Below are 25,572 nucleotides of genomic sequence, written 5' to 3'. Positions count from 1 at the left end.
TCTATTTTCTATAGGAGGTCCTCAAACTATACGAGTATAATACATCTGGCTGTAGAGTATAATTCAGTCTCTCCGTGATTCAGTTCACGTGATGCTGCATTTCTATGCCTTGCCATCTTGACCACAGCCTCTCTTTCAGTCTGCTTTAGACACTCAGTGCGTTTGGTATTTTTTTTTAAAGTATTTCTTCTTGAATTTCTGCTGAATACAAATACTTCCTCGTGGCGATATGCCAATCTTCAAAACAATTTTATTTTTTGAGAGCGCAAGAGCGAGCAGGGAGGGTCGGAGAGAGAGACAGAGAGAGCGAGAACCCCAAGCGGTCTCTGCAGTGCTAGCGCAGAGCCTCAGGCGTGGCTCAGACTCACAGACTGTGAGATCACGACCCGACCCGAGATCAAGAGTCAGATGCTTAACCGACTGAGCCACCCAGGTGCCCAGACACACCTCATTTCGATGTGCTTTGGAGACATGGTGGGCTTTTTTTCTTTTTTTTTAAACAGCTGAAGGTTTGTGGCGGCCTTGCGTTGCGCAGGTCTGCCAGCGCCATTTTTCCAACAGCATTTGCTTCCTCTACGTCTCCGTGTCATCGCTTCTCGGCCTTTTGGCTAAGATCAAATGTGTCTCCGTGTCGCATTTTGGTAATTCTCGTGATATCGCAAACTTCTCCACCATTATTATATTTGTTATGGTGATCTGTGGTCATAACCCACTGAAAGCTCAAATGATGGCTAGCATTTTTTAGTAATATTTTTAAATTGAGAATTATGTATCTTTTTAGACACAATGCTACGGCGCACTGGAGAGACTACAGTACGGTGTAAACATAACTTTTATATGCACCAAGAAACCAAAAGATCCGTCCCCAGTCTCTCTCAGCATGCCTGGATTCTCTTGCTCTACAGTTCAACTACAAATGCTTCCCTGTTGGCTAAAATTCAAAAGTGTACAGTAAGACACAGAACAGTGCTTATGTATACTTATCTATGCAGGCTTCTTTTTTATGGAGTTGCTGGTGTAGCAGAACTGTCTGCCTAACTAGACAAAAGTCCAGACATGATGTAAACAATCCGCCCTCTCCAGGAATAAATGTACCATTCACCTACCCTTTCTCAGTAAGGGCATACTCCTTGGAGACAAAGGCTGCTTCAAGTATTAAGTGAACTTACACAAAGGCGGATAATATACAATTATCCCCCACTTTCTATTTGCATACAAATGAAGCAATTGATGTTTTTAAGTCTTCTGCTAGATGCATTTTGGGAGCTGACCTAACTATGCTCTGAGCGAGCCAAGTACAGAGTCACGAGTGAATGCAGACACAGGAGACACAACTGAGTATCTGTTCATAGGACAAAAACCCCAGCCAAGGAGACCTGACCAGACTTGAACTGAATCCCATGAGCCAAAAACATTGAGAGGCAAGGTGGATTTCATTCTCTAAGGCAGCTGAAGCTGACAACAGCTGGGGCTGGAAGGTATAAAGTAGTCTCCCTGGGATAACAAGTATTTGAAAAAGGACCTTCTAAACCAGGGATAGTTTTCTTTTTTAAGACCATTTTCCAAACACTGAAGGTCAAGGCCAAGTTGAATGCGTGAGAAGGAAATCTCTTAAATATGACCTCTTCTACACCTCACTCTGAAAGAGATTTATTATAGAATTTCTCTTTCACTCATAACATGCAATGTGCTGACAGAATTTCATTAATGAAACAAAGTGAGGAAAAAACATGTATGGTTACTAATGAACAACAGAAACCACACCCCGCCTCAGAAGGGATGCTGACCGTGGTCCCCCGGCAGAGGGGAGACTTGTGCAAGGGCCACGAAGCCATCCATTTGGTCCCCTTCTTGGATTTAACTCTTCCAGGCACTGGGACGGAGCAGGAGGGAGGCAGGGGACGCACGCCGATTTCCAGCCTCTCCACCAACACCGCACTCCTCCGCCTCCGCCCCACGGCTAACTAACCGCCTCCTGCAGGAGCGGCTGGTCTCCAAGACCATCGACGAGCTGCACCAGAAGAGGCTGAGGTACCGGACCGGGGACTGAAGCGGAGCCGTGTTTTGCCAGAGGCCGAGTGTGGAGCGGCCGCACAGAAGTACGCGGGGGCAGTTACCGTGGAGATGGCGTCGGCAAATGCTGATGCCACGACTGCTCCGGGTGGGACCAGCTGGAGGCTGGGGCCCGTGATGGCCGGGGAAGAAAACTGAAGCCCCGGGTGGAGGCATCGGCCACGGAAACGTCTTGGAGTTTATAAGACGTGTGCTAAGCAAGCGTCTTGGAAAAGTGTCTAAGAAAATTCCCAGGAAGCTGCTCCCCAATCCTCATGCCCCTCAACGTAACAAGCCCTTGAGAAGTACGGGAGCCACAGGAGTTTAGCTGGTCAGACAGATGATACATAAGCATTGATCTGGAGAAAGAAGTCCCTCCAGGCCTCTTGCTTTATCGAAGCGGAGGAAGTGAAAGCAGAAAGCACAAGGAATCAACACTTGCCTTCACGATCAGATATGACGGAGGGGGTGACACCAAACACAACGTGCCAGGCTCTGCAGGAGAAAGAAATCTCAACTCTGAGACGAGACGAGCTCTTGCCTCCACACTCAGCCACTGCCCTGGGCATGACGGGAAAGACGGTACTATTCAATCAGGGGTGAGCCTTTCTAGTTCTCGTTTTTACTTCCTCAGTCCCTGCCTTCTTATTTTAAGCACTGGCCCCCCGTGTGCAGCTGCAGAAGACGATCCATCCCCACTGTCCTTTGCACGCTTCCAGAAGTCTCTAAGGAGGATCCTGAGCTTAGGACGTTAACAACTGGTGTTTCTTTTACCCAGGTTGATTCTCTTCTGGTCTTCTTTCTTCCGGAAATTAGAAACACAAAAGAGAAGCAGAGAGGAGGAAACCGTGTAATTTAAGAAGCTGACCCCGAAGTAAATTCTGTGTTCTTCCGTTTTTCTTCAGTGAGGTCTCCCTTCCTTGTGGCGGCCTCCCCAAACGAGCTTCCTCTGCAGTTCACTCGACTCTGGGCACCCTAGAAAGGTTTTTCCATTAGGGACTCGATCCAGCTGGCCCCATTCATTAGTTTGGTGGTGGCGATGACATATTCTGTGCCTCCATCTTCCAACTGGGAGAGAAATCGCAGGGCAGCAATTTCAGCAAAGGTTACGCCCCCGAGGAAGAATATCAGAGTCACTCGGTTTTCTCCCGGTTGACCTAAAATGGAAACATTTCAGAATGAAGAATTATTTATTATGGGTGTTTCTCATCCCGCCTCTTAAAAAAACGGCATCGTGTGTAAGGAGCAAAAAAAATGGTAACTGTAACTGGGTCTTGGTGCAGACAATTCCTCGGACACTCAGGAACTCGATCTGGATCTCACCGTTTTCTCTAACTACGGAGACCCTCAACTCAGAGGTTAAGAGCTGTCACTCCTGCGGGGAGGGCGGGTTCCGGTGCCCACACCCTCCACCAGCAACCAACGAGAGGTGCGCCGGACTCTGACTCCCGGGTACTTTACGGGGCAACCGCATAAGCCACGAAAACCACACCGGCGGTGCGCGGTCGCAGATGCTGGCCACCGACTTACGTTTCTTTTGCAGTCCCGTGGGCAACGGCTGCCGCTCTTCGAAGTGGGGCCCTGGGAGTATGCGCAGAACTTCCTCGATACTTCGCCAGCCCGGCCGGGACAGCAGCTGGGCCAGCCGCACGCTGAGAGGGGCATAGCCGCTGTACACGTAGGATATGTCCGTGGGATTCTGTTAAATAATTAAAGGAAAAAAGCCTATAGACATAGAGACACAGAGTCACTGAACAGTGGCTTTACGGGGAACCACAAACTACGCGATTTGCCTGTGAGGGCAGAAACACAAATCAAGGCCGGCCACGCCCTGCTCCAGTCCACCCCGGCTGGGCCCGATTCTTAGCTGCCAGAGGTTCGCTTCCCACTCAAATCTTGAAAACGCCACTCAAAGCATCTCTAGGTACTGGCCACGAAACGAAGTTACCTGGTCTGGCAAGAAACTCCTTGGAGGGTAAGCCGGCGCTCTCTAGCTGAGTAACAACGAGCCCACCCCTTGAACCCGGCTGTCCCACTTTTAGGTATTTACCCTACAGAGGGGGCTTGTACCAGCACAGGCCAAAGCGCAAACCGGTAAACTAACACCGTGGGTGCTAGCAACAGACTGGAAACACCCTGAATTTCTAGCAGGAGAAATCTGGCAAGTCGTAAATTAAGGTTTATCTGCAAGACTGCTCTGCAACCATTAAAAAAAAAAAAAAAAACTTACAAAAAAGAATGAAGTAGATCACAGGATCTTCAAGACACAGTGGTAAGTGGTGGTTGGGGTGGGGAGGGGCAGATCAGAACAGTGAGGGAGGGGCGCCCGGGTAGCTCAGTCGGTTGAGCATCGACCTCAGCTCAGGTCGTGATCTTACAGTTCGTGACTTCGAGTCCCGCGGAGCCCGCTTCAGATCCTCTGTCTCCCTGTCTCTCTGCTCCTCCCTCACTCATGTGCTCTCTCTCTCTCTCCCAAAAACAAACGTTAAAGGGGCACCTGGGTGGCGCAGTCGGTTAAGCGTCCGACTTCAGCCAGGTCACGATCTTGCGGTCCGAGAGTTTGAGCCCCGCGTCAGGCTCTGGGCTGATGGCTCAGAGCCTGGAGCCTGTTTCCGTTTCTGTGTCTCCCTCTCTCTCTGCCCCTCCCCCGTTCATGCTCTGTCTCTCTCTGTCGCAAAAATAAATAAACAAAAAAAACAAAAAAAAACAAACATTAAAAAAAAAAAAAAAGAACAGTGAGAGAGTGGAACTAGCATAGTGTTTACACTGTACAACGTAGAAATCAAGAGTATCTATACTCCCACTGGGGAAAGATAATCCAATTTTGCCACTGGAAGAGGAGGCTTTTTAATTATTAGCTTTTGTTGCAGGAGGCAGCCTGATAAAGTGCCTATGAAAGTCCAAAAACAGAAAATAAGAAAAAGAAATTTAGAAAGACTGGCATCAATAGTAAATGTAAAGCAAAGTGCACTCTGCTTTGAGGGTCAGTGGTAGAAAATACTATCTTATCTTATCTTATTTTTGAGACAGAGAACAAGCAGGGAAGGGGCAGAGACAGAGACACGGAATCTGAAGAGGGGTCCAGGCTCTAAGCTGCCAGCACAGAGCCCAATGCGGGGCTTGAACTCACAAACTGCGAGATCATGACGTGAGCCGAGTCGGACGCTTAACCGACGGAGTCACCCAGGCGCTCTGAAAATACTCATCATTTATGTTAAAATGTCAGTAGATACAGAAGACTCTTCCTGGAAGGATAGATTTAAAAAAAATGGTTACAGTGGTTCCTTCTGAGGGAAAACCTGGGTTAGGTGTGGAGGGAACCTGACTCCTCACTGTTCGTCTTACTTTTGTATTGGCCAACATTTTTACCACACGTGCTGAATGTTTTCGATCCCTCCGCCCTCCTCGGTGCTCTGTGTCCAGGAGGCGAACCCGCAGGCTCTATACCAACGTGCTCCCGTGCCCGATTCGGGTTCGGCCAATGGGAGGCACCGGATGGAAACCTGGGGAGTGGGCAGCAGCATGGCGTCAGGGTTATTGCCCTGGCTTCCTCTGGCGACGCTGCTGGAGGCTGGCCGTGTCCCTCGACCACAGGCCTCTCTCATCCCTCATCTTGTCAGGCGGCCTCTCCACACAGCTCTTTTCTCCAGGTTGGGGAACAGGTTTCTGCGACAGCTCCTTCTCCTTGCCCTCGGGCCCAGGCTGGCAAGGAATCGCCACTGACTCCTTTCACCGGTTCCCACCCTGCCCACATCTCCCGAAACTCTCCTCAAACCACCCAGTGTGAGAGCACCCTCTCCGCTCCCCGCTGGGATTCTGGGAGATGGAACACGCGAATGCATTACTTTCTCAAACACACTAGAAAACTGTTTCTAGAAAATGCATGGTGGATGTGTAAATCAAGTACCACATGTGGTCACAATAAACTGTTAACAATAGGTAAACTGAGTTGAAGTGGAGGGGTGTGCCTTACCTGTTCGTTTACATCATCCATCCAGAGGCGTAACGTTTTCCGGATCGTTGGGTAATTGTTTCTGCCCCCCGTCTGTGGTTTCAGCAGGCCAGCCTTCTCTAGGTTGTATAAGGTCAGTATGTGCTCATAGCCGTATGTCTGCAAGAGAAGTCGTTTGGCATTGATGTCAGATCAGGAAAAGGGTTTCTGCCACTTTCTAAAAAGAGCACTTCCCACAAATCAATTCGGTTCGTACTCGAGGTCACGTTACCAAAGTCCGCGGGGGATGAGACCTGCCTACCCATTAAAATGAACCCAGCTCACTGTTTCGAAGAGGAATTTAAAGTTTTTCCTTTATATATTTTTTTTCAATGTTTATTTTGGGGGGGGGGGGGGAGAGAGCACGAGCGGGAGAGGAGTGGGACAGAGAGAGGGAGACACAGAATCCGAAGCAGGCTCCAGGTTCTGAGCTGTCAGCACAGAGCCCAACGCGGGGCTTGAACCCACAAACTGTGAGATCATGACCTGAGCTGAAGTCAGACGCTTAAGCGACTGAGCCACCGGGAGCCCCTAAAGATTTTACTTTAAAGTCAGAATTTATAGACGCAACTTAAGTGAGCATCAAATAAATAAATAAATAAATAAATAAATAAATGTGTTATGTACTTTGCAATACACATCTTCCAATTTACAAATAAATTATGTATTTATATGAGATATAATTAGATATTAAAAAACAAGAACGAGGGACATCTACACATCCTGACAAGAAAGATCTGGATATATTAAGGACAAAAACTATCACGACAGAACACTAAGGACAAAAACTATCACGACAGAACACTATGTACTGTAGGATTTTACTTCTGTTTTAAAAAAGATACAGTAGGTAACAGTAACAATGGTCAGTACTTACATACTTTCTGTGAGCAGGGGCGGCAGTAATCTGTTCTCAGAGCTTTGCATACATTAACTCAGTCATCTTTCTAATAAGCCAGTGAGGTAGGTGGTAGTATCGTCTCCATTTGATGGAGGAGTTTAAAGAACCGGCCCAAGGTTACACCGCTAATGAGCAGCAGAGCTGAGACATGGATCCAGCCAGTCTCGCCCCCAAGTCTGTGTACGTGAATATTCTTTGTACAAAAGTGCAAAGAAGAGTCTGGAAGCACGCAAACAAACTGTTGGTCCTATCTGGGGAGGCAGGTGGTGTGAGCGAGGGGCAGAGGATCCCATTTGGCTCCAGGTACACCTTACCAGACTCTTATGTGATAAGAACGCGTGTATTATCTGTGTAATTTTTTTAAAAACAAAACAAGAGGGGCGCCTGGGTGGCTCCACTGGTTACCAGGCGTCCGACTTCGGCTCAGGTCATGATCTCATAGTTTGTGGGTTCGAGCCTCGTGTCGGGCTCTGCACGGACAGCTGGGAGCCTGGAGCCTGTTTCGGATTCCATGTCTCCTCTCTCTGCCCCTCCCCTGCTCACGCTCTGTCTCCCTTTGTCTCAAAAATAAATAAATATTAAAAAAATAAAAACGAACAATAAAAGACAAAACGAGAGAATAACAAAAAAAACTGAACGAGCGTTTAGTTTTAACAACAATGTATTTAACCGTGGATGGTAATAGCAAATAAACATTCCCCGAGACATTTTCAAACAGAGGGCAGAATTTTTTAAAATAAAGGTGGCTTCTTCCTAATTATGAAGTAAAACAGGCTTACTCTAAATAAGTCTGCGAAGGAATTATTATCAGAATATTTGCAAAAAGGTCCCTTCCTGAATCAAATGCAATCTAGTTAAGAGCATGGGCACCTGACCCCAGTTCCCTGGGTTTTGGCACTGGCTCTGCCACTTACTGGCTGGGTGATCTTGGGCAAGCTATGTAACTACTCTGTGCCTGAGTGTTTTCATCCATAAAAGGGGGATGATAACAGCATCTAACACACAGGGCTGCAGTGAAGGTCAAACGAATGAATACAATAAAGCTCTTTGTTTTTTTTAATTTAAAAAATTTTTAATGTTTATTTTTGAGACAGAGAGAGACAGAGTACAAGCAGGGGAGGGGCAGAGAGAGAGGGAGACACAGAATCTGAAGGAGGCTCCACCTTCCGAGCTGTCAGCGCAGAGTCCGACACGGGGCTCAAACCCACGAACTGCGAGATCATGACCTGAGCCAAAGTCGGACGCTTAACCGGCTCGACTGAGCCACCCAGGAGCCCCAGTAAAGCTCTTTCAGTAGAGCCTGGCACACAGTAAATGCTCGATAAACATCAGGTGTCATTATGCGAACACAGTAAACAGTGATCAATACCAAGGACAACCCCTCTACTTGTTAGAAAATTTAAAGGCTGTGGAAACAATGTATCAAAATAGGAGCTTTAATTAAAAAGGCTTTTGTTTTTGTTTTCGTGGGCCTCACACCCAGCATAGAGCCCCACACAGGGCCCAAACTCACCACCCTGAGGATCAAGACCCGAATTGAGATCGAGAGTTGGGACGCTTAACCGACTGAGCCACCCAGGCGCTTGGAAGTATTTTTGGTATTCAAAATACCAAGAAGTGTTTTTTAAAAAGATGTTTCCTCCCTTGGTAAATGAGTAACTTAAAGCATACTGACCTGGAGAATTTCTCTTTTGTAATAATCCAAAACTTTTTGTTTGAGTCCACTGTTGCACACAGACTGGAGGCAAACCAGTCTTAACACCTTGATCAGTGGGTGCTTTTGGGCAATACAATCTTCGATGTAACTGTTGACCTGGAAACAAATATATACGTATGCATACCACCGTCCGCTTTGGGGACCTAAAGAACTTAATATTTACTATTGTTTTTCAAAGTGGAGGATGCACTTAGTGATGCAAACGCCCATCCACACACTGCAGACCACTTCCTGAGAGGCTGCGGGGAGGCTGGGGCATGTGTGACTGCATCTACTTCAATTATAACGGCGAATTATGGACCATACGGTCCGGAACTTTTCTAGAGAAAAGAGGAATTTCTGTGAATGAAATAATTTTAAATACATGAACAGAAGTGGATATTTAAAGGAATTAAATGACCCAATTCCCTCAGAAAGCAAATCTCTTAATTTATCTACTACAGGCCTTAAACACTGCTGATTTCAAGGGCTGGGTCTCCATCACTCCATGCACTGCAGAAAACACCTTGCACAGAGCAAAGTTAAGGAACTGCTACTTGGTGAAACCCAGATTTTCACATTCTGCACTCGCTCTCAAAAATACCTAGGCTAGGCATGGGAATCAAAGCAGCTGCTCTTCTAGCTATAATCTTACGTCCGACAAATCATCAATTATTTGCTAGTTGATTGTTCACATACCTTATCAGTGTCTATTCCAGACATAAACTCCTGCTCCACTGTTAGTTTATCAAAGAAGTCTTCAGAGGCTAAAATGTAATTAGCAAATTTGCAACTTAGATATTAAGTAAATGTTAATTTACTGGAACACTGTGTTTTTCTACACAGAAGATGATGAAGAAACGAGACGTGCAAAAAAAGCAAGCAAGCAAAAGGTTCAAATTGTCATCGGAGGGGCGCCTGAGGGGCACAACTGCTTAAGCGTCCGACTTCAGCTCAGGTCATGATCTCATGGCTCGGGAGTTCGAGCCCCGCGGCGAGCTCTGTGCTGACAGCTCGGAGCCTGGAGCCTGCTTGGGATTCTGTGTCTCCCTCTCTCTCTGCCCCTTTGTGCCTCTCTCTCTCTCTCTCTCTCTCTCTCAAAAATGAATAAACATCAAAAAAATTTTTTTTAATCGAATAAATTGTCATCTGAAAACAATCTTCTAAAAACATGGAAAATCCTACACCACTATCCTCCTAAATTCCATCAAGACGTAGTTGACCGCTGTACCCATTGGCAATCCTCAGGACTCAACACAGATCTCAAGAACTGTGCCCTAACAGGGAAAGCTAATCTCCCCAACATTTCACTACCATCAGCAAATTCCACCAGTTTTAACTGATTTCAACGGACATGAAAACAAAAGACTGATTTTCTAATACCATGTTCTACTTCAGGTTCAAAGTACACTTCATAATACGGGGCACCCATGTTTTAGGAATAAACTCGTCTTTGGTTTAATAGATCTCTTCTGAGTTCTTTCAAAATACTCAGCGTGTGAGCTCGCTACCCATTCTGCAGGAGGTTTTCAAGGGAAAAACAAAAACAAATGTGGAAATGTCACATTGCTCTGATTAAATAACCCTCAGCAAGAGGGAAAACACTAGACTGAAAAAATAGAGCCTCATTATGGCGGCAAACTCGCAGTAGAGTTTTTTTCTCTTATCACTCTTCCAAGTATTTTGCCTTAGGATTACAGTGTTTTAGTAACAGGAAAAAATGAGTTAACTACGAACGGAACACTTTTAACTATGAACGTGCACACACTTAATTAATGCTGCAAGTAACATGTTAAAACGGAGCTGCCTTTCCCAAGGAGGCATCACAGTGCCAATGACCCCAGTGTGCGCAGGTCGGCCCCAGATGAAAACCTTCCCTCCGCGGGATACTCACTGGTAACGTCTTTGATTAACTCTGCGATCGATGTGTGGTTTGCGAGCGAGCCTCTCGCTGCCTGCATGTGGGGCAGCTGGGACACGAACTGCTTGATCTCCCCGACCGTCTTGGCGTTGTGCCTTTCCTGAAATGGGTGGAACAGCAGACCCATCGGGCAGGGAAGGTTTTTTTTTTTTTTAATTTTTTTTTTTTTTAACGTTTATTTATTTTTGAGACAGAGAGAGACAGAGCATGAACGGGGAAGGGGCAGAGAGAGAGGGAGGCACAGAATCGGAAGCAGGCTCCAGGCTCCGAGCCATCAGCCCAGAGCCCGACGCGGGGCTCGAACTCGCAGACCACGAGATCGTGACCTGAGCCGAAGTCGGACGCTTAACCGACTAAGCCACCCAGGCGCCCCAGGGAAGGTATTTTTAAAGCGCTCCGTTCTGCGCGTTGCTCAGAGGATGTTTCATTTATTATCGATGTGAAAGAAAGAAAGGGATACAAATAAAGCAGGCCAAACCCAGCTCCCACGTTACGAATGAAACAAAAAAGAGGAGTTCGTGGTGCCTGATGACCGTGTCGGCAGTTCAGAGAGCAAACATGTGAGGGTTTCTCCTCCTCTGCCCGGGCTCAGATCGTGAGTGGTATCTGCAGACACTGGAGTAACACTGGAATATTCGTGGGGGACCCTATTAGGTTACCCACAAGCGCTTCGAGTAAAACAGAAACGCTGTCAAGAGGGGAACGTAAAAAAAAAAAATAAAAAAATAAAAAAATAAAAAATAAAAAAGAGGGGAACGTAAGCAGCAAGAAGTGTCCTCTATAATAATAATAAAAAAACTCATTCTCACTGCTGCATCTCAACCTTGAATATCGTCCATGGAAAAGTGAACCTCGTTTAGTGATTTTTTTTTTTTTCAAAATGTAATCATTTAAACCAAAAGGAACTTCAGAAATATGAATATCAGGGGCGCTTGGGTGGCTGAGGTCATGATCTTGCGGTTTGTGAGTTCGAGCTCTGTGCTGGCAGCTCAGCCTCCTTCAGATTCTGTCTCCCTCTCTTTCTGCCCCTCCCCTGCTCGCACTCTCCCTCTCAAAACTAAAACATAAAAAAAATATATATATATATGACAATCAATTAATAAATATAATCCCTAAGAAAGATGAAATCTAATATATACTCGGTGGGAAATTCGTTTTCAAAAATTCTCCCAGTTTATGTTTCCAAAGTCTAAATATTCAGCGTTTAACATCTTCCTGAATTTCCATGTTTCCAAAACGAGCTCCCCGAAGAATAACTCAGTGGCCGGGCAAGAGGAGGCAGGAAGGTGATAATGAAACTGCCTCTCTCATTATCACCTCCCACATCTGCGGGGCTCCCCCGTCACCTACCCGCTGGCTTAAACTTCGAGCTTCCACCCCAAGCTGCAAGTTCTATTATAGGGGATCTTTTCAAAGTTTATTTATTTTTGGGACAGAGAGAGACAGAGCATGAATGGGGGAGGGGCAGAGAGAGAGGGAGACACAGAATCGGAAACAGGCTCCAGGCTCTGAGCCATCAGCCCAGCGCCTGACGCGGGGCTCGAACTCGCAGACCGCGAGATCGTGACCTGGCTGAAGTCGGACGCTTAACCGACTGCGCCACCCAGGCGCCCCTAGGGGATCTTTTATCTATGGCCCAGCTGGCTCCATCTTGTGTGAGGTAAAAAAGAAAAAGAAAGAGGGTAAAGCAAATATTTACGACACAAGTCTGTGAACTGCACACCCAGCTCCTGCCACCCTGCAAAAAAGGAGCGGGCTCAAAACCTTCTGTTGTGGGTCTGGGAACGAGTTCTAAAAGAAGGCCTGTGGGGCCCCCAGGACCAAACGCACAGCTCCTTAGGAGAGAAATGTGCAATGACGCTGTCGCCCTGCTTCACGGCGGGGGCGGGGGGGGGGGTGGGTGTCTCTCTGGGGCTCTGCCCCTCTTCCTGGGAGGGGCAGTCTAGCCCGTGACCTTGGGCGCAGCAAGACAGCCAGACCGCCTCACCTCAAACGCTGCGGAGATCACCTTTGCTTTCTTGCTAAGTACTGAGCCCACCGCGTTGAAGTTTTTGTCTCGGATCTCAGCGTATAGCTCCTCTGCAGAATTCAGCTGAAGCTTCTTGGCCTCCGTGGGAAGGTCCTTCCCGCCATCGCCCTGTTTCTTAGGTACAAATTTTTCTGGAGGTAACTTCACATAACCTGAGCCACAATGGAAGGAGACAAGCGCCTGGGTGAATTTACCGGCAGAACCGATCAAGTGTCCAGGCTCAAAACAGAAGTCTCCAGCTCGGGAGAGAAGGAAGCCCTTGGCTTTAGGGAAAACGGCGTATGGCACAGAGGTTTCAGTTTTTCCCATATCAAGGTACACTTTGGTCACAAATAAATCAATCAGGATTATTACTAAACATTTCTAAAATTTTAAATGCTGATAGAAACAAGCATCACATGGGCCAAAGTGACCTCTGACCTAATAATCTGTTGCATCCAACTGCTAGCCGGCCTCCCCAGTCTTCCATCTGGTGTCCCCAACCTCGACTACCTGCCTTTCCCTGGATATACCCCACAGCAGTCTCCCCTCTAGCGTCCCTGCATTTATGACATGGTGCGCCCCACGCTGTGCCCTCTCCGCAAACCCAGGGCAAATGCCGCCTCTCCGACAAGCTTTCCTGAATCTAACCCATGGCCACAGCACACGGGGATAAGTACAGTCCTGCACACAAAGCACCTGGCCAGCCCTTGTGGCACCGACGACAGCAGTTTTTGCTTGGACTTTGTCTGAAAGCCGAAAGTCAGTATTTTTATTTTCTCAAATATCCTCTGATTTACATGCAAAGACAGCATCTCAAAAAAAAGGAGAAGCCTTCTGGATGTCTGTATCCAGTGACCTGTTAGCAAACACAGACGTCGCTTTACTTACTGTTCTGAATGCCATAAATTTCATCAATGAGTCCCTCATACGTAAGCTGCGTGGCAAGAGGCGTTAATAAATCCACGTTTCGATCAAGCAGCAAGAGATTATCAAAAACAGGAAATATTGAATTTTGGCTTCCTGTAAACTCTCTCTTCATCCTGATCATCATATTGGCCACTTGCTGGAAATCAAACATTGGATCAGATGGGACTTTCCTGGGAATTAGCTGATTTTCAAATTTAGCTCAAGACAGAGAAGAGCGTCTGCTGTTGGCCACCCACTCGAACACGTACATGTACCCCAACACCAGCCACTACTCAACGAGGCATGAGCTCAGACACAGTCTGTTCTCGTTATTCATGGTACTTTTGGAGAGTCACCGTGACCACTGACTTAGCGCACACGGAGCCACTGCTCTGAGGGGAAATACGGGGTTAAGTTCCCGTGAGCCTCTGGTGACAACATTTTTATCAACTAATCAATGTGTGTTTCTATTTAAAGACACCTTATTTTGTATCTACTGTTGATTCACCAACAATGAACTCATAGCCAACAGCACTGTAACTCATGCCCGAAGGAAGCTTAGCCAACATAGGTATTTTCTACGTACGGCACACCAGAACTTTCCCGAGCTTGGGAACACTGGACAGTGCTTTAGGACTACCTGTGGGGCTATGTGAAACAGTGAGATCACCGATAAAAAGCACAAAAGTGCAAGAAATATGGCGTTAAGTAGCACACGGCACTCTATAGTGCCCGTTTATAGTCCAAGAGATGAAACAAGAAGGCAGAGATGTCAGCTGGGAACAGGCACATTGGACAACTCAAATTTTTTGCTACCCTGGATCTGTCCACAAAACACCGTGACTATCGGTCTGGGGGGTTACGAGTACATTTCAGCAACTAGGTGAATTCACAAACAGGACTGGCTGTACTTATTTGTAAACAGCTTGCTATCACTCCCCTTTTGGGTAGCAGGGCACCCCTTCCTTCACCCCAGAAACACATGCCACTTCTTACCCTGGCACACTCTCCTTTCCCAAAGATCTGGGGGATTGTCCCGTACAGAGCCTGCAGGGTCATCAGCCCCTTGGCTGCATGGTAGAGGCTGGTCTGGTCACTCTCCAGGTAGCATTCCTGTGGGGGGGGGGGGGGGGGAGAAGGGTGGTTACTGCCAGGCCACAGTCATAGGGTGCTTGCCAGCACCTGCCTCTGTCTGGTACTGGGGTTTTCCACTCATTTCCCGCTTTGCCTGGAAAGAGGGGGACGCGAGACCGTTTTGTCAAGCTGCTCTTTGGGAGCCTAGAGCACAAGGCCAACAGCGGTGCTATGGAGACGCAGCTGTGGAAGCAACGGGCAGAGCCTTCTGGAAGAAAAGTGTTCGTCAAGCACACCAGGTGTACTTTACGAGCTCATCAGTAAACTGATTAACAAAGACTTACAAGGGGAATGGGTTCTCCCACTCAGCGTGGGGAGTGTAGACCCTGGCAGGACATTCTGGGAAGGCCCTACGTTAATACCCATAAAGGCACATACTCTTTGACCCCTGGAGCCCCAGAGGACCACACGACAGGGTGCTTAGCCGTTCTGACAAACACGAGGTTTTCACATATGCTGCCAACAAACAAAGGTCCTAACGTCTTGAGAAGTGAAAAGGGGTGGCTGAAGAATCTTTAGATTATGATCTCGTTTTTAGAAAATACATTTTATGACATAAAATATACAAGGTCTATTTTGTAAAGGCCAATAAAATGCACACAAGACCAGCTGGGAAGTAAGAGGGGAAACACTCAGATCTGATCCTCGTTGGGGGGGGGGGGGGGAGGGGGGGCACGGTTCTAGACTCAGGCAGCCTTGATCTGGGCCCCAACAGGGCCACTTCCCAGCTGCTCCCTGGGCCGGTGAGAAAACCTCTGCGTGCCTCAGCTTACCCATCAGTAGAAGGGAATATCGTCCACAAAGCATAAGGAGTGAGAAGAAAATGCATGTAAAACATTTAACCCCAGCACTTAAAGTCTACAGTAAGTGCTTAATAAATGTTAGTTTTTATCATTTGGAATTGTTTGGACTTTCCCCCCCCACAAATATCACCCATTCAGAAGTCAAAATGGTACACAGCACCAGACACCTGCCCTCCACCCACCCACCCAACGTGTCTCCAGCCTCCAAAGCCAGGAGGGAAAGGACACCAGAGGAATCAGGGAAGACAGAGTAGAGCACTAGTGCACTCCCCCCCGGGGAGGGAGGAGGGCTGTCCCCCAAAGACACTGATGAGTGTGTGGTCACTACTGGAAGCAGTGAAGGATGATGGCTCTTCCAGGTCTGGGGTATTTTAACACTGCAGTGAACGGGCCAGGCCAAGATCAAGAATGTCTGGAGACACTTTCTGGCAAAATTGCTTAGAACTCCTGATTGGAGCAGAAGTGAGATCAAAATTCAAGGAAGAAAAAATTAGGGAACATCTTCCAAATAGCATTTGTGTTTTTAACTTAAAAAGTTTTACCACTACAGGTATTTCTTTTATGAGTCTCTTTTCTTTTTAATATTCATTTATTTTGAGAGAGAGAGAGAGAGAGAGAGCGCGCACACGCGCACGTGCACACGAGTGCATCAGCAGGGGGAGGCGAAGAGGGAGGGAGAAGAATCCTAAATAGGCTCCACACTGCTAGCATGGAGACTGATGCAGGGCTCAAACCCACAAACCACAAGATCAAGACCTGAGCTGAAATCAAGAGTTGGATGCTTAACCGGCTGAGTCACCCAGGTGCCCCCACAAGTCTATCTTTAAAAAAAGATTTAAACGTTAACAACGTTTAAAGTGCCTGAGTGGCTCGGCCGGTTAAGCGTCTGACTCTTGATTTCAGGTCAGGTCACGATCTCAGGGTCGTGAGACCGAGCTCCACATCGGGCTCTGAGCTGGGCATGGAGCCTCTCTCCCCACCTCTCTCTGTCTCCTGGGGTGTGCATGCGCACACTCGCTCTCTCTCAAAAATAAGTACATAAATAAATAAATAAATAAATAAATAAAAGAAAAGTTAACAGATATTAATCTTGAAATTTTTGCTCTAAAATAATTGGTGATGGGGTGATTATTTGTGTTAAATGTCCTAACTCTACTGTGAGTTTGTGGAATTTCAAGCCAGGAGGACATCTGGAGAGGGACACATGTTAGTATCATTAACATTTCAATACACATATTCTTTGACCTCCAAGTCCCACATACCTACAGTGTTCACAAAGGAGACAGATTTATAGACACTGATTTGTATGTGTATATACGAAGGCCACAATACGTTAAGCACTGTTCTTGAGTGCTGTGAACGGGCCAGGCCCAGTCAACGGGCTGACCTCTGATTCCCACATTTCACACAGCACAATGATGGAGAAGGTTACAATCACATCCCCAAAGCACAGAAAGATCTCCATGTGCCTTTTGATGCCAAAAACCACTAAATTATGCTCACTACTTAAAATCACATAAATACGTAAAAATTACATCAACTCCATCCGAAATCAGGGTTGAGGGGCACCTGAGTGGCTCAGTTAAGTATCAGACTTCGGCTCAGGTCATGATCTCACAGTTTGTGAGTTCGAGCCCTGCATCAGTCTCTGTACTGATGGTTCAGAGCCTGGAGCCTGCTTCGGATTCTGTGTCTCCCTCTCTCTCTCTCTGATCCTCCCCCGCTCATGCTCTGTCTCTCTTTCTCTCAAAAATAAATAAACATTAAAAAAAAAAAAAAGAAATCGGGGTTGCATTTAGCATCGGGTGGAACTTGGGGCTTTACCATCCAGGCAAAATCGTTGATTTCTAAACAGAATCTGAGGTGAACGTACAAAACCAAGAGCTTGAAATTTGCAGCAGAAAATAATTGTCCTTTTTTCTGCAAATCACCAGAAACACAGAGAGGAAATCTCTTCTCTGGGCAGGTTTCCTCATGCCAGGACGAGTCTTCCTCAGCTGCTACCAACTCCCATTAATTACACAGATGTGAATTAATTACATGTGGGCACAGCATTACAGATACATGAGGGTGCAGACACAGCAAAATGGCAGTGCTGGAATCCAAGTGATGGGTATGTGGGGGTTTCCTGTAGAACGCTTTTAACTTTTCTGTATGTCTGAGGTTCTTCACACAAAATGTTGGGGGGAGGGGGAATCTGTACGGTCCTTGGATGAGATTCAGTATATAAGCAAAACATCAGGGAATGTGGCAAAAAAGGAGCCAAGAAGGTCTCTTCGTTATTCAAATTAATCAGTGCGGCCAAATGAAATCTACTGCCCCAAGTAAACTCTTTTTAGGCGATGATCACTGTAACAACGCACTGGGGGAGAAAAGTTTCCAAATAATTTTTTGTACAACACCAGAGGTTCTCAAAAGTTCTAGTGTCCAGACCAGCAGCATCACAAGCCCATGAATCTAGGAAGGAAATATGGACCAATGTGACTCCGCTGAAAAACACACATGGCAGAAACTACCACAAGCAAAATTAAAAGACAAATGTCAAAGGAGAGTAAAGCACAGTTAAAGCCGACAGCTTCGGGGCAGACGTGTACAGGACTATTCACTATAGCACCACCTCCAACAGCACAAGGTCAGAAACACCGAAATGTCCTTCAGAAGGAGACTGGTTTGGTAAATCATGATACCTCCAAACAATGGAACACTATGCAACTTCAAATAAAAATACAGAAGCAAACGGGGCGTCTGGGTGGCTCAGTTAAGTGGCCGACTTTGGCTCAGGTCATGATCTCGCGGTTTGAGTTCGAGCCCTGCATCGGGCTCTGTGCTGACAGCTCAGAACCTGGATCCTGCTTTGGATTTGTGTCTCCCTCTCTCTCTGCCCCTCCCCTGCTCACACTTTGTCTCTCTCTCTCAAAAAAATAAATGAACATTAAAAAAAAATTAAAAATACAGAAGCATTTTTATGTATGGTATAAATTAACCTTGAGATATATTACTAAGAGAATAAAGCAAGATACCAAACTTACATAGGATATGACACCATTTGTATCAAAGTGAGGAGGGTATTTTATATATACTATGAGCTATAGTTATGTAAAGCATCTCTGAAAAAAGAAAAGAATTAGTAATAGTGATTGCTTCTGGGAGGGATTTGGCAGCTTGAGAACAGGGAGGCTTATTTTTCACTCTGTACTGTTTCTTACTCAAAGAAATGTATCGCTGTGCAAGGATAATGTTTTCAAACACTTTCAAATCATTTTATTAAATGTAAAGTAATACTCCTTTTTTTTAAAGTTTGAGAGAGAGAGAGAAAAAGAGAGAGAGAGAGAACGCACACGGGAGGGACAGAGAGAGAGAATCCCAAGCAGCGCCCACACCATCAGCATGGAGCTCGATGCAGGGTTTGAACCCACAAACTGTGAGATCATGACCTGAGGTGAAACCAAGAGTCGGGCCTTACCCACTGAGCCACCCAGGCGCCCCAGATAAGGTAACATTCTTATGAGAGAAAATGTTCTTTGAAATACAGATGGTAAATAAAACAAATACATAAAATTACATTTGCAAGAAAACTCTCAGAACTGGAGAAGGCGTGCACATTCACTATAAACACATGCTGAAAATACTCAGTGGAGAAGACCACTGCTGGAACAACGGGCTGCCCGTTCGGAAAAAGTTAAACAAGCCCCTACCTCACACCACACACTCCGTAAAACACACAATTCAAACTAGCTTAAAAACCTGCATATAAAAAGCAAAACTTCAAGACTTTCCAAGGAAAATATACGATTTTCTATATCTTCAGGGTGGAAAAGGATTTATTAACACTCAAGAGCACAAGCCAATGGGGCGCCTGGGTGGCTCAGTCAGTTGAGCGTCCGATTTCGGCTCAGGTCACGATCTCATCACTCTGTGAGTCAGAGCCCCGTGTCGGGCTCTGTGCTGACAGCTCAGAGCCTGGAGCCCGCTTTGGATTCTGTGTCTCCCTCTCTCTCGACCCCTCCCCCACTCACATTCTATCTCTCCTTCTCTCTCAAAAATAATAAACAAACATTAAAAAAAAAAGCACAAGCTAAAAGAAAAGTGATATATTTAACTACTTTAACTTGGAAGACTCACATCTCTCACTTCCAAAGCTTACTACAAAGCCACAGTAATCAAGACAGTATGGCACTGACATAAGGACAGACATATTGATTAAGGCAAAGAACTGAGACACCAGAAATGAACACTTACACTTATGGACAACCGATTTTCAACAAGGGTACCAAGACAATTCAATGAGGAAAATACCATCACCTTCCAGCAAACGGTGCGGGAACACATGCACAGCCACACGCAAATGAATGACGTTGGATCCCTACTTCACATCAGAAAAAAAATGAACTCAAAATAGGTCAAAGCCCTAAATGTAAGACTAAAACCATAAAATTCTCTGAAGAAAACCCGTTACCCCGGGTTAGGCAATGACTTCTTAGATGGGACATCAAAGGCATAAGCAACAAGAAGGAAAAAACAGATAAACTGAACTTCAAAATTAAAAATTGTCAGGAAGGGCGCCTGGGTGGCTCACTCGACTCTTGATCGCGGCTCAGGTCTTGATCTCAGGGTTGTGAGTTCAAGCCCCATAATGGGCTCCATGCTGGGCGTGAAGCTTACTTAGAAACATTTTTTGTGGTGGGAAAAAAAAAATAGTGTGTGTGTGTTTTGAAGGACCCCACTTTTACCAAGTGAAAAAAACCTCACAGAATGGGAGAAAATGTTTGCAAATCTGGTATCTGATAAAAAAGGACTTGCATCCAGAACATACTAAGAATTCTTACAACTCTTCTAATGAAAAGATACAATATCCCAATTTTTAAAATGTGTCAGGGAGCGGAATAGACATTTCTTTAAAGGAAGACATACCGATGGCCAATCAGCACATGAAAAGGTGATCAGCATCACTGGTTGCTATGGAAATGTACATCAAAACCACAATGAGATAATGTTTCACACTCACCAGGATGGCAAGCCAAAAAGACAGACGACGGTAGGTTGGTGAGGATATAAAACTGGAACCCTCATCTACCTCTGGCTGGAGCAGAAAATGGTGCAGTCACTGTGGATCCCCCAAACGTTAAACACAGAGTTTTATCATATGACCCGGCAATTCTACTTCTAGGTATATCTAACAGAAATGAAAACACATACACATACAAAACCTTGTATTAACGTTTGCAGCATCGTGATGGCCGACAAGTGAAAAATCATGATCCGTCCACTCTAGATGAATGGTAAACACAAAGGAATACTATTTGGCAATCAAAAGGAAGGGGGCTGACACCTGTTACAACGTGGATGAGCCTGGAGAACATGAGGCTAAGAAAGAGGCCAGACACAAAGGACCACATGTATATGACTTCATTAATAAGAAATCTCCAGAACAGGCAAATCCATACAGACGGCACAAGACTAGGGACTGCCAGTAGCTTGGGGGAGAGAGACTGACTGCTAATGGGCAGAGGGTTTCTTTACGGGATGATAAAAATGTTCCAAAATTAGACAGTGGTGATGGTTGCACAACTCTGTGAACATACTGAAAACTGATGAACTGCACACTTTATTTTTGAGAGAAAGAGAGTGCATGAGCAGGGAAGAGGGGTCGAGAGAGAGAGAGAGAGAGAGAGAGAGAGAGAGAGAATTCCAAGCAGGCTCCTCACTGTCAGCACAGAGCCCGACTTATGGCTCAGTCTCACCAACCATGAGATCATGACCTGAGCTGAAACCAAGAGTCAGACACTCAACCGACTGAGCCACCCCGACGCCCCTGAACTGCACCTTTAAAAGGGTAAATTTTATGGTACGTGAATTTTGTCTCAATAAAGCTGTTATAAAAAAATTAAGCACAGGGGCACCTGAGTGTCTCAACTGGTTAAGCATCTGACTCTTGACATCGGCTCAGGTCACGATCTCACGGTTCATGGGATCGAGCCCCATATCGGGCTCTGCACTGACAGCTCGGAGTCTGCTTGGGATTCTCCCCCTCCCTCTCTCTCTGCCCCTCCCCTGTACATGCAGGCATGTGCGTGCCTCTCTTTCAAAGTAAACTTAAAAAAAATAAAAAAAATAAAAAAAATAATAAAGTCTGAAATTAAATGTCAAACTTACTTTGAATGCACCCTCTGATTCCATGGATAAGAGATCCCCATCAAATGGAATGAGGTCTAGGCTGTACTCCTCCCTATGAATAAAGGATCCCAAAACACCCAGGTCTTTCAACCTCTGTTCACACAGTAAACTTCGTCGTGGAACAAACAAGATGTGGAAATCCCTTGCTGGGCCACGTTTATCTTCACTGCAAGAGAAGTAACACTTGTTAGCTTGCATGCGCCTTTGAGTCGCAGACTATTTCATCTATTTTATTCCTGGAGCCTGGCCTGTTGCTTGGCACACAGCAGGCGCTAAATAAATGGGCATCGGATAAACGCACTCAAACTGCTGCATAGTTGGCTCTCTCTCTCTCTTTCTCTCTCTCTTTTTTTTCCCTGAGAGGAAAGAGGCGTTGATTCACAGCCAGTGTTTTGTGAAGCATCTTCTAGCTTTCTCTTAAACCATTTATGGGGCATTAAGCTCTCAGGTTTATTGAAACAGGATGTCCGTGTCTTACTGAAAACAGATGGTTCTTTAACCAAACCAACACGGTGACACAGTCTTACGGAAAAATGAAAGATCACTCTTGACTTCCACCTCTAGTCTCCTTGACAGTGGGCCTCCCAAAATAGCCCACATGCTTTTAAGATTTTAAGGGCCTTTTCAATCAACTGTACCACAGAGTGCAAACTGGGCTAAGAACTTCCTCTATAGATTGGATGCTACGTTACATTTTAATCGGCTCATACTTATTTTGCTTATGAAATTCGAGCACACTATATACAGTGTATTGAAAGATGACCATTAGAGATTTTGTGGTTTTAATCAGGGTCCTTCCCACCGATAATAGGTCCAGATTTTTAGCTGTTCTGAAAACGGGGTTATATGATGGCCCCATTCTCCAACTGTCTGAACAAGTTCATGGGAGCTTCCCATTCCCCTCTTACATTCTTTCACGCCTGCCCAGTTTTCTAAAAGACCACCTTCCGATTCACTGCCACGACAAGGAGGTTGCAAGGAAGAGTTCGGTATGTTAAAACCCTGAGAAGGATCAACCTCTTTTGGTCCAAACAGAAGCTCTGGGAGATACCTGAGCACATTTTCAGCAATTATATCCATCAACTCTAGCCTGGGTCTGACAAAAAAAATAATATTCTTGACATCAGCTGCTGGCAAACGACTTCCTTTAAGTGTGAACATTTTCTCCACTTCATGTTCCTAAGAAAACACATACACAAAAGGTTAACAAAAACCCTGTACTTTACCTATCATATCCAGATTCAGTCATCATAAACACTCCCAGCCAAAAGTGCATAATGCTTCATCAGCAAAATTTAGATTCCCCAAAGCCAGATGTATAAAGGACAAAGTTTCAGGATTAAGTCACTGCTATTGCATCTGAATTCAAATGACTCACGTGATGACCTGTCAATGACACCAGGTGGTGGTCACATAGCACAATGCTAGTAATTTCTCTAGAATTAGGATCAGTATAAAATCACTGGCCAGTGGCCACTGTATAAAAAATGTTAGACATGCATCAGCATCAGTGTCTATAAAGACCAAAGAACTCTGCAAGTCAATTACTCAGGAAAAATGTAAAATCCTATTACTACTAAAGTACAGAATTATTAATCCCCAAACAAAACCCAAAGAGCTCATTTACCTTCAGTAGTGAATACTGTGCAATCAGGCCAAATGGTCCTGTGAGGTACTCATCCCAAACTATTGCCTGTAGGAGGGGAGAAACTTTCTCTTGTTAGGGTTAATACCAGGAATTTCAACAATATCAACAGAAAACAGCAGTCAGAAGACGTAGTAGGAATATTTGCTTCCAACTGAATTAGCAAAAATTTTAACTGGCTCTAATCATATTCGTATCTTACAGGTCTAAAGAAAAACATGATCTGGACAAGGATGTTACTGTTGTCACGGGAAAGTTAAGACATAACCACCATCCTCAAACAGGAAGAAGGAACTGTAGTTTGTTGTGTATTTGTGTCATGGTATTAACGAGTAGATTGAACCAGATAGAAACTGCCAATGGCAATAGTTCAGTCTAGCATTTTACATGGAAGTGTCACATAATCCAATTATATAAAATTAAAACCTTGGATGTAGGTATGACGAATCTTATTTTGACAGAAGAGGAAAGTTTTAAAGGGTTTGGGAAGTTTAAGTAACATGTCCAGGGCCACGTAGGGACTTTGGACCTTAGGTATAGTATAAGGGGAACCCCTTATAGAACCCCAGTCTAGAACTCAGCTGACAACTCACGGGTCATTGTTCTGGGCTCCCATGAACATTATTACTGCTAATCTCCAGTGTCATTTTTTCTTCTTCCCTTATTTATTTATTTTGAGGGACAGAGACAGAGCATAAGTGGGGGAGGGGCAGACAGAGAGGGAGACACAGAATCCAAAGCAGGCTCCAAGCTGTCAGCACAGACCCCTGTTAGCAGGGCTCGAACCCACAAACTGTGAGATCATGACCTGAGCTGAAGTGGGAGGCTTAACCGACTGAGCCACCCAGGCACCCCTCTTCTTCCCTTTTTTAACTGAAATTTTTACTGAGATAAGTGTAGATTAACTTTCATTTGTAAGAAATATTACAGAGAGAGCCCTTGCATGCTCTTCCCAGTTTCCCCCAATGGTAACAGTTTGCAAAACCACAGCACAATATTACACCCACAATATTGCCACTGATCCAATCCGTGATGTTATTCAGATTTCAGTATCATTCTTGAGCCTGAACTGGGCACCTAGGGCTTAGCCTGCCTTTTTCTCTCAATGGCTGCTAGCACCCACTCCATCTCTTGAAGTTCTGTTCTTCCTAATACCGATTCCTGAGATTCCCCAGTTTTCCTTTCCTTTCCGGAGTTGTACTGCCAGTTACTTAGGGGGACAAATAAACCCTAAGGAGAGAGGAGAAAGATGACACCACTTAGACGAAATCCTATTAAGTCCTTGATCTACAATTTCTCAGTCGTGAGCTGGGTGGTAGTAAACGTCTAACAGGAGAAACAAACCCTAGAAAAGTCACGTTAAAACCGCAAATAACTACAACCTCTTTCATAATACGTGTGAGCAGCAGGTTCTAAGATGCTAGTGCTACACAGGCTTTTAAAGGTACGACATGCATGATCGCTGTAAGGCATGTTCACTGGCCCATCGACATCCTTGGGCCGGGCCCGCCCCATTCGTCCTGTTCCCAGGGGGCACCAGAACTGCCCCTCTGGATCTGAGGGCCACCTGACATAAATAAGGTTCACGATGGCCTGGGATACCACAGTGGCTTACTCTGCTGCAACAAAGCAATCGCGATGCCACGCCGACTCCTGCCGTGTGCCCCAGCCCCACCGGCAGACCCCTCTCCCCCGCGCATCGGTCCTGCCCGCTCCCCTCCTCGGAAGCCCCAGGGACCTCGTGCACCAGGAGCTCAGGCTATCGGGCACCGGATTGGGCCAGGAGGGACGGGGGGCTGGAAAGCAGTGTCGCCGCCTCCCATCGCTCACCTTGCTTCCTGCGCACTTGTCCAGGAACTCTCGCAGCTCGCGACGCACCGCCTCGCGCAGCACGTTCAGGTTCACTCGTCCGTAGGACAGGTGCGCCGCCATCTTGCTTCCCCCTAGGCGTAGCCCACGGACGCAGTCACGTGACGGTGCGTTCACGTGACCAGGACGGCTGACCGCCCCCCTCCCCCCACCTCCCCAGCCAACCCGGAAGCTGAGGTGGGCCGGCGCCTACCGTCTTTGCTGAATCAGGCGCCCGCTGCTCTCCCTCTGCTGCATCGGTGCCGAAGCTCCCCAAGACCCCCAGCCCCATCGAGACCCTGCCTCAGTCCAGGAGTCGTTGGACGCTGAGAATTGAGTTGAGAGACGGGGACTGGGTCCTACTTCTTCCGCTTAAAAATCGCGACTTGCTTCGTAGCAGCAAGCGTGCCCGCTCTCATGGAAATCTTTTAAATTATAGCAGTCAGAAAGCCCTCCGCTTTGCTCTTTTAGTTTGTAGGCTAAATTTTAC

The 25,572-nt window shown here is 46.1% G+C and overlaps 1 protein-coding gene across 2 annotated transcripts; it reads right to left on the bottom strand.

Annotated features, from left to right (window-relative positions):
• Window positions 1-1,634: 1,634 nt before the first annotated feature.
• On the bottom strand, window positions 1,635-25,207 carry VPS33A (VPS33A core subunit of CORVET and HOPS complexes). Of its 2 annotated transcripts, XM_043557504.1 has the most exons (13): window positions 25,065-25,207; window positions 23,217-23,282; window positions 22,641-22,768; window positions 21,569-21,755; window positions 14,475-14,591; window positions 13,461-13,635; window positions 12,549-12,742; window positions 10,535-10,661; window positions 9,340-9,407; window positions 8,620-8,757; window positions 6,026-6,163; window positions 3,583-3,751; window positions 1,635-3,209 (listed from the first exon to the last, which is right to left on the bottom strand). In XM_043557504.1, exons 1-13 carry the CDS (start codon window positions 25,164-25,166, stop codon window positions 3,028-3,030), a joined length of 1,791 nt encoding a protein of 596 aa, XP_043413439.1. In that variant the 5' UTR covers window positions 25,167-25,207; the 3' UTR covers window positions 1,635-3,027. The 2 variants fall into 2 exon arrangements, with proteins under 2 accessions (XP_043413439.1, XP_043413440.1); XM_043557505.1 differs by lacking the exon at window positions 1,635-3,209 and having other exon boundaries at window positions 3,684-3,777.
• Between the last annotated feature and the right edge of the window lie 365 nt (window positions 25,208-25,572).

This window comes from Prionailurus bengalensis, chromosome D3 (genome assembly GCF_016509475.1).
Source record: "Prionailurus bengalensis isolate Pbe53 chromosome D3, Fcat_Pben_1.1_paternal_pri, whole genome shotgun sequence".
Taxonomy (NCBI): Eukaryota; Metazoa; Chordata; class Mammalia; order Carnivora; family Felidae; genus Prionailurus; species Prionailurus bengalensis.
This window is presented reverse-complemented; position numbering and strand designations above follow the sequence as displayed.

Bases quoted from the DNA above. Each gene is read 5' to 3' on its own strand.
- VPS33A (XM_043557504.1), bottom strand. From the start codon at position 25,166: ATGGCGGCGCACCTGTCCTACGGACGAGTGAACCTGAACGTGCTGCGC. The intron at 23,283-25,064 runs GTGAGCGATGGG...CCCCTCCTACAG, and splicing joins ACAAGTGCGCAGGAAGCAAG to GCAATAGTTTGGGATGAGTA. The intron at 3,210-3,582 runs GTAAGTCGGTGG...TTTCCATTTTAG, and splicing joins CACGGGACTGCAAAAGAAAC to GTCAACCGGGAGAAAACCGA.